Source organism: Gouania willdenowi, unplaced genomic scaffold (genome assembly GCF_900634775.1).
Source record: "Gouania willdenowi unplaced genomic scaffold, fGouWil2.1 scaffold_429_arrow_ctg1, whole genome shotgun sequence".
NCBI classification, from domain to species: Eukaryota; Metazoa; Chordata; class Actinopteri; order Blenniiformes; family Gobiesocidae; genus Gouania; species Gouania willdenowi.
The window spans coordinates 130,128-146,017 of NW_021145190.1; the positions used below are offsets into that span (position 1 = coordinate 130,128).

Genomic DNA, 15,890 nt, shown 5'->3' on the forward strand with positions numbered 1-15,890 from the left:
CAAAATAATCTCTCAAACATGGCTTAAAGAAATAATATTAACAATAAAGGTAATACTGTTTGTGTTTAAAACTGTATTTATTCAGAATAGTCATTTTTCGTATTTGTCCAACAAAGCAAGGCAACAATATGGAGCACATTTGTTCAAGTAAGGCACCAAAACATGGAAAAATGGCACAAATTAAAATAATAAAAATGAGTATTAAAATAAAAGGCTTTATAATTGTATTTTAAAATCATGAAAACAGCTCAATTATAATGGAAATGATATAACAGTGTTTTTCAACCTTGGGGTCGTGATTCCATGTAGGGTCACCTGAAATGTCTAGTAGTTGATTAAAAAAACAAATAATACATTTTAAAATGATTGTTCTTTTTTAAATTAAAACACAACCCGACGTCATTTTCTTCTGGACATTCAGACGCACGTCTTCAAACAACTCAATAGGTCTGCTGCTGAGGATCTTCTGGACCGGCTCAGAATCGTTAAACACCACGAAACCAAAGTTTGGATGTTTTTCTCTGCAGATGATCTTGAAATCTAACACTGAGCCGAACTGTTCAAAGAAGTCCATCAGTTCAGGCTTTTCCACGTCGTGAGGAATATTTCCTACGAACAGCTGATGAGCGTCAGGATAACGAACCATCCTTCGACCCTCAGACTCTCTGCCCTCAACTTCACGCGGCGAACGCGTCTTTTTCTCCTGGACATTCAGACGCACGTTGTCAAACAACTCAATAGGTCTGCTGCTGAGGATCTTCTGGACCGGCTCAGAATTGTTAAACACCACGAAACCAAAGTTTGGATGTTTTCCTCTGCTAATGATCTTGAAATCGAGGACTGAGCCGAACTGTTCAAAGAACTCCACCAGTTCGGTCTTTTCCACGTCGTGAGGAATATTTCCTACGAACAGCTGATGAGCGTCAGGATAACGAACAATCCTTCGACCCTTAGGTCTCTGAGGTCTCTGTGTGGAGCTCTGAGACTCACACTTTACCTGCACTCTGGGCTGTGTTGTGGGCAGGACTTTAACCTTGTGGGGGAGGATTCTTGACACTGGGACGGCTCCACAGGGTGGGAGGTACTGACTGGTAACGTACGCCCAGGAGAACGACCTGTTATTCTTAGGGGCGGGCTCCGGGAGGTCAGAGGAGCTTTTTTCTGTTATGTCCTCCAGCTCCTCCACGTCCTCCTCAGACTCTTTAGGAGGTTCAGAGTCAGAGTCCTGAAAGACCTCATCCTGGTACATGAAGACATCATTGTGGATATAGAATTTGTCTGCGGTGGTTCCCTCCGGAGCCAGGACGAAGGTCTGCGCAAACCTCCTCATGGGCTGCATGTTGTTAGACAGCTCCCCCATCACCTGCACCACCACGCCCTCGTTCAGCATGGAGTGGGCGTCCATGTGACAAATCTCAGTGTGACAGTCCCTGAAACTCAGCTCCATCACCCGCTTCTGGATCTCCAAATTTCCGTAAACAGCCCCTGCTGGTTTGCCTTTGGAGTCCAAACCTCCGTGAACGTACGACGAGTCCTTGCCATAGAACCTGTGCAGGTTCTCGGGCTCCTTGTTCAGTACGGTGTAATACTGTCGGACAAACACTCGCCCGACCACCTGGGCACTTGGCTTCTCCATCACAATTTCTTTGATCAGCTGAAGTCAACGGGCTGTGCGTTCTTGACGATGGTCCAAGTATACGGTCCAAACAATTAGCACAGTGCCCGTAGTTCCACAGTAAGGCTTTGATGTTTACCCGTGGAACTTTTAAAACTTAGTAACCTTTCACTGCTTTTGAGGCTTTGATGTCTACCCGTAGGACTTTTAGAACATGGCACTATCATCTTTTCAGTTACCAGGACTACCTGTCAACAGAGGTCTTCTAACTTATTCTGAGTTACCATGACTACCTGTCAACATCAGTTCTTTCCATTTTAACTCAGATTAATAATTCATATTGTGAAATATTAATTGTCTAGACCTATTAGTTTTATGAAGTGACCTCGAACTGAACAATTATTATTATTATTATTATTATTATTATTATTATTATTATTATTATTATTATTATTATTATTATTATTATTATTATTATTACTACACTGCTATCATGTTACATGATCAATCACCTTATCAATCCATCACTATACAAGCAGCTCCAGGTCAATGGGCTCCTTTGGGTGCTTTACTACTGTAGATTTAATGCTGCAAAACCATCAGATTGAAGGGCTTCTTAAATATGAATTATAGTTCCATTGGTGTTCACAGGTGTATGATTGATACATGCTGTCTTGGTGCATTGGTTAATATTTATCATGCAGTACTGAGGGGGTGTGCACTAGTGCATGATAGATCTACTTTTCTATGGCCTTCCTTTGTAAATGAGAACCTGTCATTATCACAGCCCCCAATGACCCTACTTACCTATTCTACACATATACTGGGATTCAATGCTATTGGTTTTTTTTACAGGTCATGATTTAAAACACACAACTGCTTTAGACCATAATCAGTATATAATAAGATAAAGTAGATATAGTGTAAGTGACCTTTTTCTTTAACAACAGGGCTGGGCGATTTGGACCAAAACTCATAGCTTGATGTTTTTTCCTCAAAAGGACATTATACGATATATATTTCAATATTCTAAAGTCAAAGTCTGACCAGAAAGACAATTCTGGGTTAAATTTGCTGATGAAAAATTCCACACAGGCACATTTATTAACAAACAGCTGCACAATATGTGCTACTTTGGGCTTTTTCCTCCTCTAAGGGACAGCACGTGTGAGTGAGTTCTGTAGTGTGGCTTGTTTGGAGGAAGGTCTTTGTTAGGACACATTCAGTGATCAACAACAACTCCTAAAACGAGTATTTTAATACAAAATAAGCTATAAAAATATATATGTATCTCAGCAATATGGATACATTGTAAAGAAGAACACTTTTTAATTGTACTCTATGAATAATATTAAATACTTGTTTGATGTGATTTTTACTGTGTGATTGAATAAATAAAAAGAAGTTAAAAAAATATGTATATATGGATATAGGCAATATTGTTTTTTTCTATATCGCCAAAAAAGAAACTCAATATATGTTGAATCACGATATATTGTCCAGCTCTATGTAACAATCACATTTATTGTCATTAACAATAAAATAAGGAGGCACTTTTACTTTACAGCCATGGGTTTGACACCCCTCTGTGTAGAGTTTGCATGTTCTCCTCATGCCTGTGCAGTATTTCTCTATTGGTACTGTAGCTTCTTCACAGCTCAAAAACATGTACTGTATGAAATCCACAACACCTGTTTTTACTACATTTGACACTTTTTAAAATATTTATGGCAGGGCTGCTTTTAGACCCCAGACCATACATTTGACACTCGTGGTTTAAAGTGTAATACCATAATGCTATTTTGAATGTTGCCGTTGCACTTTAATATTTCAATAAAAGCATTCTTACAATAGTTAAAGAAAAATGTTGTTATAATAATTGTAAAGCACTTATAATGTTTGAAAAGTGCTGTTATGATGTTTGAAAAGTGTTGTGATGTTTTAAGAAAAGCACTGTTTTATAATTGAAGAAAAGTACTGTTATAATATTTGAATAGCCTTCATTTTCTATTATGTACATATATGTACAGTAAGTTACACTGTTTGTTCAAAACATATTTAAAACCAGGACCTGTTCAGATGTGAACTTTAGTAAATAAATGTTTATTCTTCTGTTTTCCAGTTGTGTGATTTGTGATAAATCTATATTATCTGGTCATATTTATCAAATGAAATAAGCATCATTTACGTATTTATGAGTAATAAAACTTGATACAATTGATTACATTTTAAGTATCAAAAAGATTCAAATCTACATATATTTTTCATAACAGTAAATATTACAAATATATAAAATGTACTTCTTATTTTCATGTTGGTGATATTTCTGTTTATGGAACAACTTAATTAATTTTAATTCATTTGTTTGAGTAAATACAACATCAAAATTATATATAACAAACAACATTGACTTAATATCTTCATTAATTTCAAGTTAAGTACATTTTACTTGATAGTGGCATTAAGTTTAACTTAATATTACTGAAATAAAGTGTATTTTTCAGTGTGGGAGAATAGAGCCCATGTCATGTGTGGTGTGGGGGGCCAGCCAGCAACACAAGTTTCATGTCCCTTGATGAAAAAAACTGCATTTGATGTTGCTTTGGACCATAATCGTAAATGAACCATTAACTTGAACCCTTTAGTAGCTTACAGTAAAATAATTACATCAGTAAAGTGATTTTACAGCATGAAATGATTTTAATGCAAACGCTCATTGATACAATACCCCCCATACTCCAGTATCACTTTTCATTTTAAGACAATTGTACAAGAAATCTAAAATATCCACTTATCAACCACTTATTAAATACAATGATGTGACTAGAATCTGGTGGGAGGACCTTTATTAACATTGAAATGCTGTGAACATTCCTACTAGGACTGGGTGTCTCAATATATTTTCTCAAAATGTTGATAAATTATATAAATCTCAGTCATATTTCAAATGACGTATGACCAGAAAGACAATTCTGGATTAAATTTGCTGATCCAAAATGCTACACAGACACATTTATTAACAAACAACTGCACAATGTGTGCTACTTTTGGCTTTTTCTCCTGTAAGAGACAGCACGTGTGAGTGAGTTCTGTAGTGTAGCTTGTTATGGGGAAGGTCTGGGTTAGAACGCACTCATTAATCCATCTAACTGACATTTACATGTGTCTGGGAAGTAAAAGCAGTAACTCCTAAAACTAGTATTTTCATACAAAATACAAAATATATCTATAAATGCAATTTTGTAGTTTTCGCCAAAATAGAAAGTGATTTACGTGATTCTTTCCGCTGTGGTAGACGTTAAAATCTCAGTTACTAATCTAAAGGAATGTGTAACTGTGTCACATCCTGCTGCTTTTTAGGAAGATAAACCCTACATCACATTTTACAACATATTTACACCAGTTCTTTGTTGTTTCATCATAACGTCTTCATCCATCTCTCTTATGAGTTGTTGTCTGGTTTGTTGCCGCTGTCGGTACTAAATTAATTTAGTTTAATTTAATTTAATTTAATTTAATTTAATTTAATTTAATTTAATTTAATTTAATTTAATTTAATCTCGTGAGAAAGGCCATCCAGGCCATTTCAGGTCACAGTTCTCTTCAGAGGCAGAGGAATGTTTTTTTTACATTTAATTTTTAAATATTATTACATTCAAATATGGGATATTTACAGGAAAGAGGGGTAAAATACTGGAGTTTCACGGCCAAAACTTGATACAAGAAAGTGGGAATAAACAAACAGGTTTGTTTATTCCCCTTTTCTTTTTCTCTTTCTCATGGCCCGGCCCACCGGCCCAATCCCCGGTGTCCCCGGATGCCAGTCCACCCCTGCCAAGATGAGACTGTTTTCTTCCATCCATAACATTAGGAATACTCTCAGGTGATTGGATGTGAAGGGATTATTGTATTTCTTCAGCCTGTACTGTTAGTCTGACAGACTTACTGTTTGTAGGCTGTTCTCATTTTACAGGTGAAAAACACATGAAAATAGTGGTGGGAAGTTGTGACTGGGTCATAGATTATTGAAGCTCATCTGTGTTTCCTGAAATAAGAGTCTCTGCAGAGTCTCCATCTTGTGGCTCACTTGGTGATGCTTTTCAGGTTGTTTTTAATGTTACTCAAAGCAGTTTTGGGATTTTTATCATCCACAGTTTGTGATCTGTGAAGATCATCAGAGATGCAAAAACCAGACGAGCTTTTTAACCCAGACACTAACGTTGAAACTCTATCATCACTCTCTATTACAGTCCTAATCAAAGCCATAGCAGAGGCTGACATAATCTCAGCCTCTACCATGTCATCGTGTCTACTTGGTTTAGATACATTTAGGTCATTCAGGGAATACGCTGACTCATATGTTTTTCATTATATAGCTCCAAATAGCTGAAGCTGTGCATTTCTGCTGGTATTTACAGTGAGCTGAAGGAATGTTTCTAGTCTGTGTGTGTGTATATTAGACTGTAGTTTGCCCTGAAAGGAGCTCAGCTTTGTTAATAACTACATATTTTATTTATAACCTTGTCAACAATGAGGAAGCAAAGTGAAGTTAATCAGGAAACATGCAGGAGTTTTAATAAATAGATCAAAAGGACAAAATATACTAATTTAGTAAATATGAATGAAATAAATTTCAGTCAGGACTGCTTTAGTCAAAATAAATGATTTATTTACAATAAATGTGCATTAGGATTTGTATAGCGCCTTTGAGTGCTTTACATGGATATGCATACAATCATATATTTGGTGGTATGGGTCTGTTCTGGGACCTCCTTGTCCTTTCCATGAGCTTACATGGAAAGCCGGAGGCAGGGAGAGCACTCCTCCCTGACCTTCCCTGAGCCCTAGCTAAAGGCTAAAGCAAGGAGAGCGGTTTAGCAGAAACCCCCTGGAACAGATTACAGCATATGTTAATGATCAAAAAATGACACCCAGTTACTTGGATACATACTGACCAGGAGGAGTTGGGGCGGAGGTGGGTTGCGCAATGCTTGCTGAGGAGGTAAAAGGCAGCTGTCGCGGTTTAAGTCATGCTTCCTGTATGCTGTGACCAATAAGGGGCCAGTTTGTTGACTGAAGGTGTGGCTGGCTTGACGTCAGAGGCCTGCCTGAACTAACGCTATGCTCAATTAATAAATGTCCCCATCCTATGATATGTAGTCAGGTAGTGTGGTTTGTTTAATTAGAAAAAAAATTAAATTTAGTCCTGATGTCATTTTAATGCACTTTGAGAAGCTTTAGAAACTAAATTAGATGTTAAAAAAAAAAAAGAAAAAAAAAAGAAACCTGTATTGTGTACTGTAGAACTAACACATTGTTTTTATGTGAGGAAACCTGCACCTCAGTGTCTGTCTTGAGATATTGGAGATACTTTTTCAAAATTAATTGATAAATAAAGACACATTACTGTTTGTCGTTCAGAGTACAGTCTGTGCAGAAACTGTAGTTTAACGTATATGACTCGTAGGAAGCATTAAAATGATAATGAATCTTATCAGTGATGAACAAAATCTGCCTCCTGCAGCAGTCGAGAGTTTAGATCCTTTCTCTGTCGCACTCGTTTCCTCTTTCTTTGCACTTTGAATAAATAATGTGAATTTATTTAGGATAGATTCTCTTTTCTGTTTGTCTATTGAAGAATCACTGAACAATTGGTAACAATTTCAGAATTTTTGGAGACCAAAGTGCATGTGATAATTATTGAAATGTGGTGAAACGACCCTTGTGTTAACAATGACCTTCCTTCAGTGAAGGCCTTTTCTGGTAAAAACACTGACCACATCACAATTTCTGATGCATCCACTACGCTTTTAGAAATCCAACATAAAAGTATTTGGGGAGGTGATAAAGAATGTGTTAATCTGTGTGTTCATTTATTATTGACAAATATGAATCAATATTTACATTTCCAAAGATCAATAATGACATTCTGTGAAGCTCATTAACATTACAACAAAGCTGAGAATGTGAGTACAGTATAATTTAAATGTTTGGGGTCTAAAACTTCAAACTTGTGAAATATTAAATTTGCACAGTTTATTTATGATAAACTAATGTCAAATGTTTCAATTTTCTAAATAAATGTTGCTGGTCTCTCTTTAAAACAGATGAACATGATGTGTTAGAGCAGATATGAACAACTTTCATTAGAAATAAGGGTAAAAAAAGAAAAATCTATTTAGTTTATTTAGTTACTATCATGCTTAAAATGTAAATAATGTATATAAAATAATTGCTCCACTATTTTTGAATCTGTCAAACATCTTTAATGGTTGGTTTTCTTTAAGTCTATGACAAAGTTGTTTATGATGTATATGCAAACACTCATCTCACGTCATATATTTAAATCCAGCTTCAGGTCGTCCAGTTTGTTTTCCAGGGAAAAGACATTAGAACACAGGATGGAAGGAAGCGGCGTTTTTTGAGGATTAGCTTTTAGCTTGGTTGCTAGCCCCGCTCGGCATCCCTGCTCCTGCTTCTGATCACACCGCTTATGTCTCCTCTGCTGGCGGACACCGCTGGTACGAGACTCCACTGCTTCACAGGCTGCTGGTTGTAGCTGGCTCCGTAGGAGGTCCAGATCTTCACATCTACCGGACTATAACTCTTTGTTTTGCCTAAATCTAAGATTTCCTGGTGGTCGTATTGTATTTTATAGTAAATACGCTGCAGGTTCACTGAGAAATGATTAGAGGTGACTGAGTTATCTGCTGATATATATCTGTTGCTAACGCGAGTCTCTACAGACGCAGCCTGTAGAGATTTTATAGGATACATGGGGTGAAGCTGCCCCGTGTAGTTAGTACCACCTAACTCTACAAACTTCTAGAAGATTGAAGGTCTTCTGCTGTGTGTGGGCTTGGTGAAATCCAGGTAGTAGATGATATATGCCTGAGACGGCGTTGTTCAGGGACGACTTCTTCTTCCTGTGTTTTATGGCAGGTGACACTCTCAGGGATGGCTCTGCTGTAAATAGACTTATACTCAAAAAGGTACTACAGGTTGGCCAGGCCAGCAATATTTATTAATGTTTATATAATTATATAATCTAAAAATAAAAAAATAAAACAACTCATATAGCATGACAGCTAAGGACATGTTTCTTAACACTCATATTAAGATTTTAAGTATTTCAAACATATTTAAAAACTGAAAATGTACAATATTTCTATATATTGCACCTTTCATAAGGTTCCTCCTGTCAGGGTTTGGTGTAGGTGTGGACCTAAACACAGAGAAAGATGGAGGCAGAATGCAGGCGTAGCATTCCTGGAAACAGTCCATGTTTATTCCAAACTAAAAAAGTCAAAGGGCAGCACAAAGAAACCAGGGAACAAACACAGCAGGACATGAGGAAGGTAAACATTGGTAATGAACCAGCAAACATTCAGTGTTCAAGCACTCAGCTAAATAGTAGAGGAGGCCTGATTGGGAACGGGCCACACCTGGGTGGAAACATGAGGGAGCTAATCAGTCACAAACCAAGCACACAGACATCACTGGGGGGTGGAGCCACAAGCAGGAAACCCTGGAACACAGAGACAAGAGTTCCAGTAGAAAACAGAATAAACAAAGACTCAGAACACAAGGACTAAACACAAACTAAACAGAAGCTGACACCTCCATCCTGTTTAAAATACTGATGATTCAGCAGAATGGCTTTGAGCCTGCTGGACACAAACAGCTTGGGTCAGTCCTTTTTTTACTGGTTACATGATGAATTATCAATGAAGAGAGACTGTTTCACTTTAATCTAATCCTCTATCATTAACCTTCTAAATGAATCCTTTAGAAATCATTTTTTAACGTTCTGACCAACAGTGTGTGTGAGGTGTGTGGCTTTCAGTGGCTATTCAAAGTGAATGAAGAGACATCTCAGGCAGGAAGTTGCAAAATCTGTGTCCATTTATTTACAGTGCCTCCCAAACATTTTACAGAGTGCTGGTACCATGATGTGTCTTCCTCCAAAGACCAAGCACAAATGGACCAACCCTGAACAAAGCACACCTGCCTTTTATTCTCAGGCCCACCCATTGGCCCATCCCCTTACTGGGCGTAGCTCCTGGTGAGGTCACCAGCACTCCCCTTTTAGGTGCCACATGGAGCAGGTAAGGATGAATGTAGTTTTGTAAATGTGTATGTGGAACAGAGTGTGTGCTGTTCAACTACAGGGACAAGTGGAGTTTAAGACTCACTTCGTCACCCCCCCCCCCCCCCCCCCCCCCCCCCCCTTACAAAATTCAGACCTCATAGGAACGAGACAAGAAATCAGCCACACCATTCTTATTTCCAGGCCTGTATCGGATCCTGTAACAAAAGGGCTGCAAAGACAAATACCATCGGGTTATTCTTGCATTACTGTCCCTCATTTTGTTCATCCACTGTAAAGCTCGATGGTCCGTTTCTAAGATAAACTCATCTCCCATCAAGTAATATTTTAAAGTGTCTAGTGACCATTTCACCGCCAAGGCCTCCTTCTCCACAGTGGAATACCTTGTCTCTCTGGGAAAGAGCTTACGACTTATGTACTGCACAGGTCTTTGGTACTCTCCATCACCCTGCAGCAATACCGCTCCCAGTCCTACTCCAGATGCATCTGTCTGCACAATGAAAGGACGGGAGAAATCTGGACATTGAAGAACAGGCTCATTACATAAACAGTTTTTGAGGTCTCTAAATGCAGAATCACATTCAGGGGTCAACTTTATCTTGTTTGGACTCGACTTGCGCGTCAAATCACTAAGGATGGCTGATCTTGTAGAAAAATCCGGAATAAAGCGGCGATACCAGCCAGCTAATCCCAGGAAGGATCTAACTCTGCGTTTGGTTGTTGGAGGTGGGTAGGACAGAAGTGCTTCAATTTTACTAACCTGAGGTCGTATGACACCACCCACGATGATGTACCCCAAATACTCCACTTCAGTCTTAGCAATGTGGCACTTTCGGGCATTCATCACCAGTCCGGCCCTTTGGATTCTGTGAAAAACATCACTCAAGTGTTCCATGTGATCTTCCCAACTTTCACTAAATACCACAATGTCATCGATGTAAGCCGCCGTGTGGCCATCTGCACCTCTAAGGACTTCATTTACCAGCCGTTGAAATGTAGCTGGCGCTCCGTGGAGTCCAAAAGGCATTGTCCTGAAACGATAAAGCCCACTTGGGACTCTGAAGGCTGTTAAGTCTTTGCAAGTGTCAGATAATGGCACTTGCCAATAGCCTTTGCATAAATCAAGAGTAGTGAGAAATTTAGCATTGCCCAAACGCTCAATTGAGTCTTCGACTCTGGGCATTGGATATGCATCAAAGGCTGAAACTGCATTTAGCTTAGAAAAATTAACACAGAATCTTTGTCTTGGGTCATTTTTCTTTGGGACTAAAACAACAGGACTACACCACTCACTTTTTGAATGTTCAATAACTCCCATGGCCAGCATATCTTCCACCTCTTGCTTTACAGCAGGCAGCAGCTTAGCCGGGATCCTGGATGAGGTGTCTCTGATGGGCTGCTGATTGGGGTCCCGGAGCCTGATGTCATGCTGGATGAGATCTGTGCAGCCTGGTTTTGTGCTGAACAGAGCTGGATCCATGATTTGGTGTAGCTCCTCCTTCCGGTCTGACGAGAGGTGGCCGAGATCTGGTAGTGACTGGTCTTCCTTTAATGAAGGGAAGAACAGCTCCTGACATTCCTCTTCTTCAGCCACTGACCTAGCCCATAGCTGCAATGAAGACGCTCTGTCGTTCCATTCCTTCAGAAGATTAATGTGAAACATCTGATGTTTTTTCTTCCTATTTGGCATAAAGAGTTCATAGGTTACAGGGCCGATTTTCCGTGAAATATCAAAGGGACCCTGCCACTTAGCCAAAAGTCCACTTGCAGAAGTAGGTAGTAGAAGCAGAACTTTTTGTCCCACCTCAAAGGAACGCCTGCATGCTGCCTTGTCATAGTTCAGCTTCTGCTTTTTCTGAGTTTGAGACAGGTTAGAATTAGCCAACTGCTGAAACTGTTCTAATTTGTCCCTCATTTTTAACACATAGGCCAAAACACTACATGGTATTTCTGGGTTAGGGGCCTCCCAAGCTTCTTTTAGCACATCCAGAGGACCACGTACCACATGACCATAGAGCAGCTGAAAGGGTGAAAAACCTGTTGAGGCCTGCGGCACCTCCCTATAGGCAAATAGCAAAAAGGGCAGCCATTGGTCCCAATCAGCCCCTGAATCCGCCACAAACTTTCTCAACATGGACTTGAGTGTCTTGCTAAATCTCTCCACAAGTCCGTCAGTTTGTGGATGATAGGGTGTAGTTTTTTTTTTTTTTTTTTCTTTTTTTTTAAAAATTCACCTTGTCTGCACATGCTGTCGAAGGTTAACACTACAAGAAGTGCAATCTTTTAACAGCAATGCATATTTTATTATTGCAATTAAATAAATGAATTTATTTCATTGCATAATTGTGACCATCACCAGCCCTCCCTAGGGAAGGGTAAGTACTTTATTAAAGGGAGGATGTAAAAAAGAGAGGGCAGTGTTACACCAAGGTGGGGGGGGGGGAGGTTAACAGGGAGGAGGGATACAAGATGGGAAAATGAATGGGTGGGGGATAGTCGATAGGTTTCAAGTGATGCGATGTGGAATTGTGGTTGTGTATATTGTGCTTATTGTTGTGTTATCAAGCCAGTGTGCGGCTTAGGAATAATGGTGGTGGCTGTGAGCAGAGGAGGAAGTGAGTGGAAATTCCATAAAACAGGTATTTGGGAACAACGTGTCTATGGTTGAGCCCAGTATGAGTGTTATCCCACAGCCCGAAGCCAGTGCGTCCATGACAAATGTAATTCCAAGAACCGCTACTGCAAAACCCATGAGCCGCCCCCGGGCCCGAAGAAGCAGTCGGGCCAGCAGAAAGAGCGGGAAATCTAGGGGCCCCCGGCGACCACCCCACGGCCAAGCAGCCCCCCGAACGCCCCCAAGATCCCAAGCCGAGAGGCAGCCATTGCCCCCCCATACACACCCGAGAAAGCCCCAAGGAGCCAAGGACCCAGCGCACCACGCCACCGATCCCAACCCCCGACCCCCAGGACCCCCACCCCCCCACCACCCACCCCCACCCACACCCCCGCGCCCCACCCCCCGAGGGGAGGGCCCAGAGAACCCCCTGCCCGAGGACCCCAGCGGAGGAGCCGAAGCCCACGCCCAGCAGACGACCAGAGCCACGCCGAATGGACAGCCGGCGGGCACCCGCCGGCGAGCCCAGAGCCAGCAGGGAACCGACCCCAGGCCAGGACGACCCGGAGTGGATGCAGCATCAGGAGCAGCCCGCCCAGGGCGGACGACCACACCCCAAGCCGCATAAGGCACCAGGGGGCCGCTGGGAGTCCCCCCGCCGGCCCCCAGGCACCCCAACCTAGCCCCAGAACGCCCTCTGCCGATGCCGCCCGCGCCACGAGCTTTGGTTGTTTAAAGCCAGGGCCCCCTCCAGAGGCCAAGCCAGTCCGCCCCGCCGGGATGTGGCCCCCTACTCTGGCCCCGACACCCTGCCTCACGGGGGATTGCCCAGGCGGGGGCCGCACCAGAAGGTATGCAAGGGCACGGCACGCGCCACCCGCCCCGGAAGACCCCCGCCAGGACCGGCCCGGCCAGCCAGCCAAGCACCCAGGGCCCCAGGAGCACCCCCCGGGACCAGGACCCCCCAAGGGCAAGCCCCCGGGCCAAGCCCCCCGGGGCGCGCCCCCTACCCCGGCCCAGGACCCGGCCACAGTCCAGCAGGACCGCACAGCCCCAGACGACACAAGGCCAGCAGCCCAGGGCCCGCCGCCCCCCGGACAGCGCAAGCCACGGGGCAGCGCCCCCCGCCGGCCCGCGAGCAACCGGCGACCCCCGCCGCGGGGACGGAGGCACCCCAACGGCACACATCAAGTGCGGGACAGCAGCCCCCAGCCAAAGATGCCCCGGACCCACCCACCAGTCCGCAGACGGCAGGACATACCCACCAGGCGGCCGAGAGCAACCTCAACCACCGAAACAGTTAGGGCCGCCCCCCCAGTAAACAGCATCATCCCGAGGCGCCAAACGACCCCGCCCCAACCCCGGTGAGGACACCGGGGTTGGGGCGGGAGTCCTCACCGGGACACCCTTTTGATCCCGCCGGGGATCAAAAGGGTGTAGTTTTGATCCCTCTAATCCCCAACAGTTTGTACACTTCCCTGAGAAGTGTGGAAGTAAAGTTTGTTCCCATGTCAGTTATTATTTCCTGGGGAATTCCCACCCTGGAGAACAATTGAATAAGGCAGTTTGCAATTTGACGGGCCTTGATTTTTTGAAGGGGAAAAGCCTCAGGATATTTCGTGGCATAGTCACACAACACTAAAATATATTTGTTGCCTACACTACTTTTCTCAAGGGGCCCTACAATGTCCATTGCAATACGAGAAAAAGGAGTGTCAATTATTGGCATCGGCATGAGGGGTGCCCGATCAGACCTTTTACTTGGAGCCGTTAGTTGACACTGAGAACAGGATTTACAATACTGGACTGTATCAGACCACTGTTGTGGCCAGTAAAATCGGGGGACCATCCTAGAAAAAGTCTAAAAATGTCCCAAATGTCCTGCCCAGGCTACAGAATGTGCTAGGTTCAAAACTATAGGTCGCAAACCTGCTGGCACAACTAGCTGATCCCCCATTTTGCTACGTCTGAAGAGTTGTTCATCTTTTACCACGAACACTTCTCTTACTCTGTCTGTAATGTCTGTATCAGTAGAGACACATTTAGCAAATAATGGAGCTAGAGTGGGGTCCTCACGTTGCAGTTTAGCTAGATCACTGGGAATGACCATTAGCTCTTCAGAGATTGGTGGCAGAATTGTCTCAACCATTTTTGTGCCCTTAAGTTTTTCTTGTCTTTTTTGGCTTTTACTCTTCTTTGGACCCTTTTTTGAGCTCTCAGACACTGGAACTTCACAGTCTGAAAAAGGTAACTCTTTTCCGCAGTCAATATCCTCAGACTCTACCCTCTGCTTGTGACCTGACCTGGTGACAACAGCCATGCTCTCAACAGAAATAACATTGTCTTTGTCTGAAATAACATTGTTGCCTTTTGCTATTAATTCACGCAAAATGGGCAGGTCCCACCCCAGTATAACTGGGTAGGGCAGTTTGGACATAACACCCACTGAGAGTAAATACTGCTGGTCCTCAACTTGGATGTTAACATTAGCAATAGGATAGTCCACATTGTCTCCATGAACACACCAAATTTTCATTTTACCCCTAAAAGTCACATCTTTAGGCAGACAGTCTTCTCTAATGAGGGTGCGGCTACTGCCTGAGTCTAACAGCGCAACATGTGGTTTGTCATCTATAAAAACACAGACAGCTCTTTCCTCATCAATAATTGGTGGAGACATCTCTTCTAGGACACACTGAGGTTGCGGGCCCAAACACATGAATGTCTTACTGACCTGCTGCTCTGGGCATTCTGACCTAAAATGACCAATTTGACCACAGGAGTGACAGACCAGAGGGCTTCTGTCTTTAAACTCTCTAAATCTAGGGTTGGGGTTTGAAAACTGAGGTCTAGGGGTTTTACTTCTAAACCCACTCCCACCCATAGGTTTACTCACTCCTGGAGACGGAGAAGGTAGACTGGTTCTAGTCGAAATAGAGGTTTTGAAAGAGCGTCGTGCAGACAGGAATGCTTCTGCCAACTCTGCAGCTTCTCTTGCTGTTGGAGGGTTGCGCTCCTTGATCCATGTGCGCAACTCTGGGTTGAGCATTCTCAGAAACTGCTCCTGCACAATAGTATCTCCGATCTGCTCCCTCGTTCTTTCTCTTGGTGTCATCCACTTGTCGTAGAGATCTTTCAGCCGGGACTGCAGCTCCCTGGGCGTTTCATCCTCATTCACCTCTGTAGATCGGAACTGCATCCTGTAGGTCTCTGCACTTATTTCAAACTTCTCCAGCACCGCTTTCTTCACTTTGACATAGTCCATTGTTTCTGTGACGTCCATAGCCACATATGCAGCTCGGGCCTTGCCATTTAGAAGTGGGGCCAAGTACAAAGCCCACTCTCCCTTTGGCCATTGGCAGGCTGTGGCAATTCTCTCGAACGTTGTCAAATAATGATCAATGTCTTCATCATTTTGATATGGCTGCATTTTAGGACCTTTCCCGCTGGGGATCCTCACCAAAGCTGGCAAAACGGGGGGCCCTGCCTGAGCTGCTGCTCCTTCCACCACAGGCTGCTGGTCTGGATGCTCTGCTTTCACCTCCTGCTGG

The 15,890-nt window shown here is 42.8% G+C and overlaps 1 protein-coding gene across 1 annotated transcript in view; it reads right to left on the reverse strand.

Moving 5' to 3' along the window:
• Nucleotides 1-1,660, reverse strand: part of LOC114460331 (uncharacterized) — a gene marked incomplete at its 5' end in the record, with an annotated part of 15,967 nt that extends 14,307 nt beyond the window's left edge. The window contains one exon of the mRNA XM_028442261.1: nucleotides 428-1,660. Within this exon, the coding sequence (XP_028298062.1) occupies nucleotides 428-1,660 (1,233 nt within the window). The remainder of the gene's footprint in view (nucleotides 1-427) is intronic.
• Nucleotides 1,661-15,890: the final 14,230 nt, after the last annotated feature.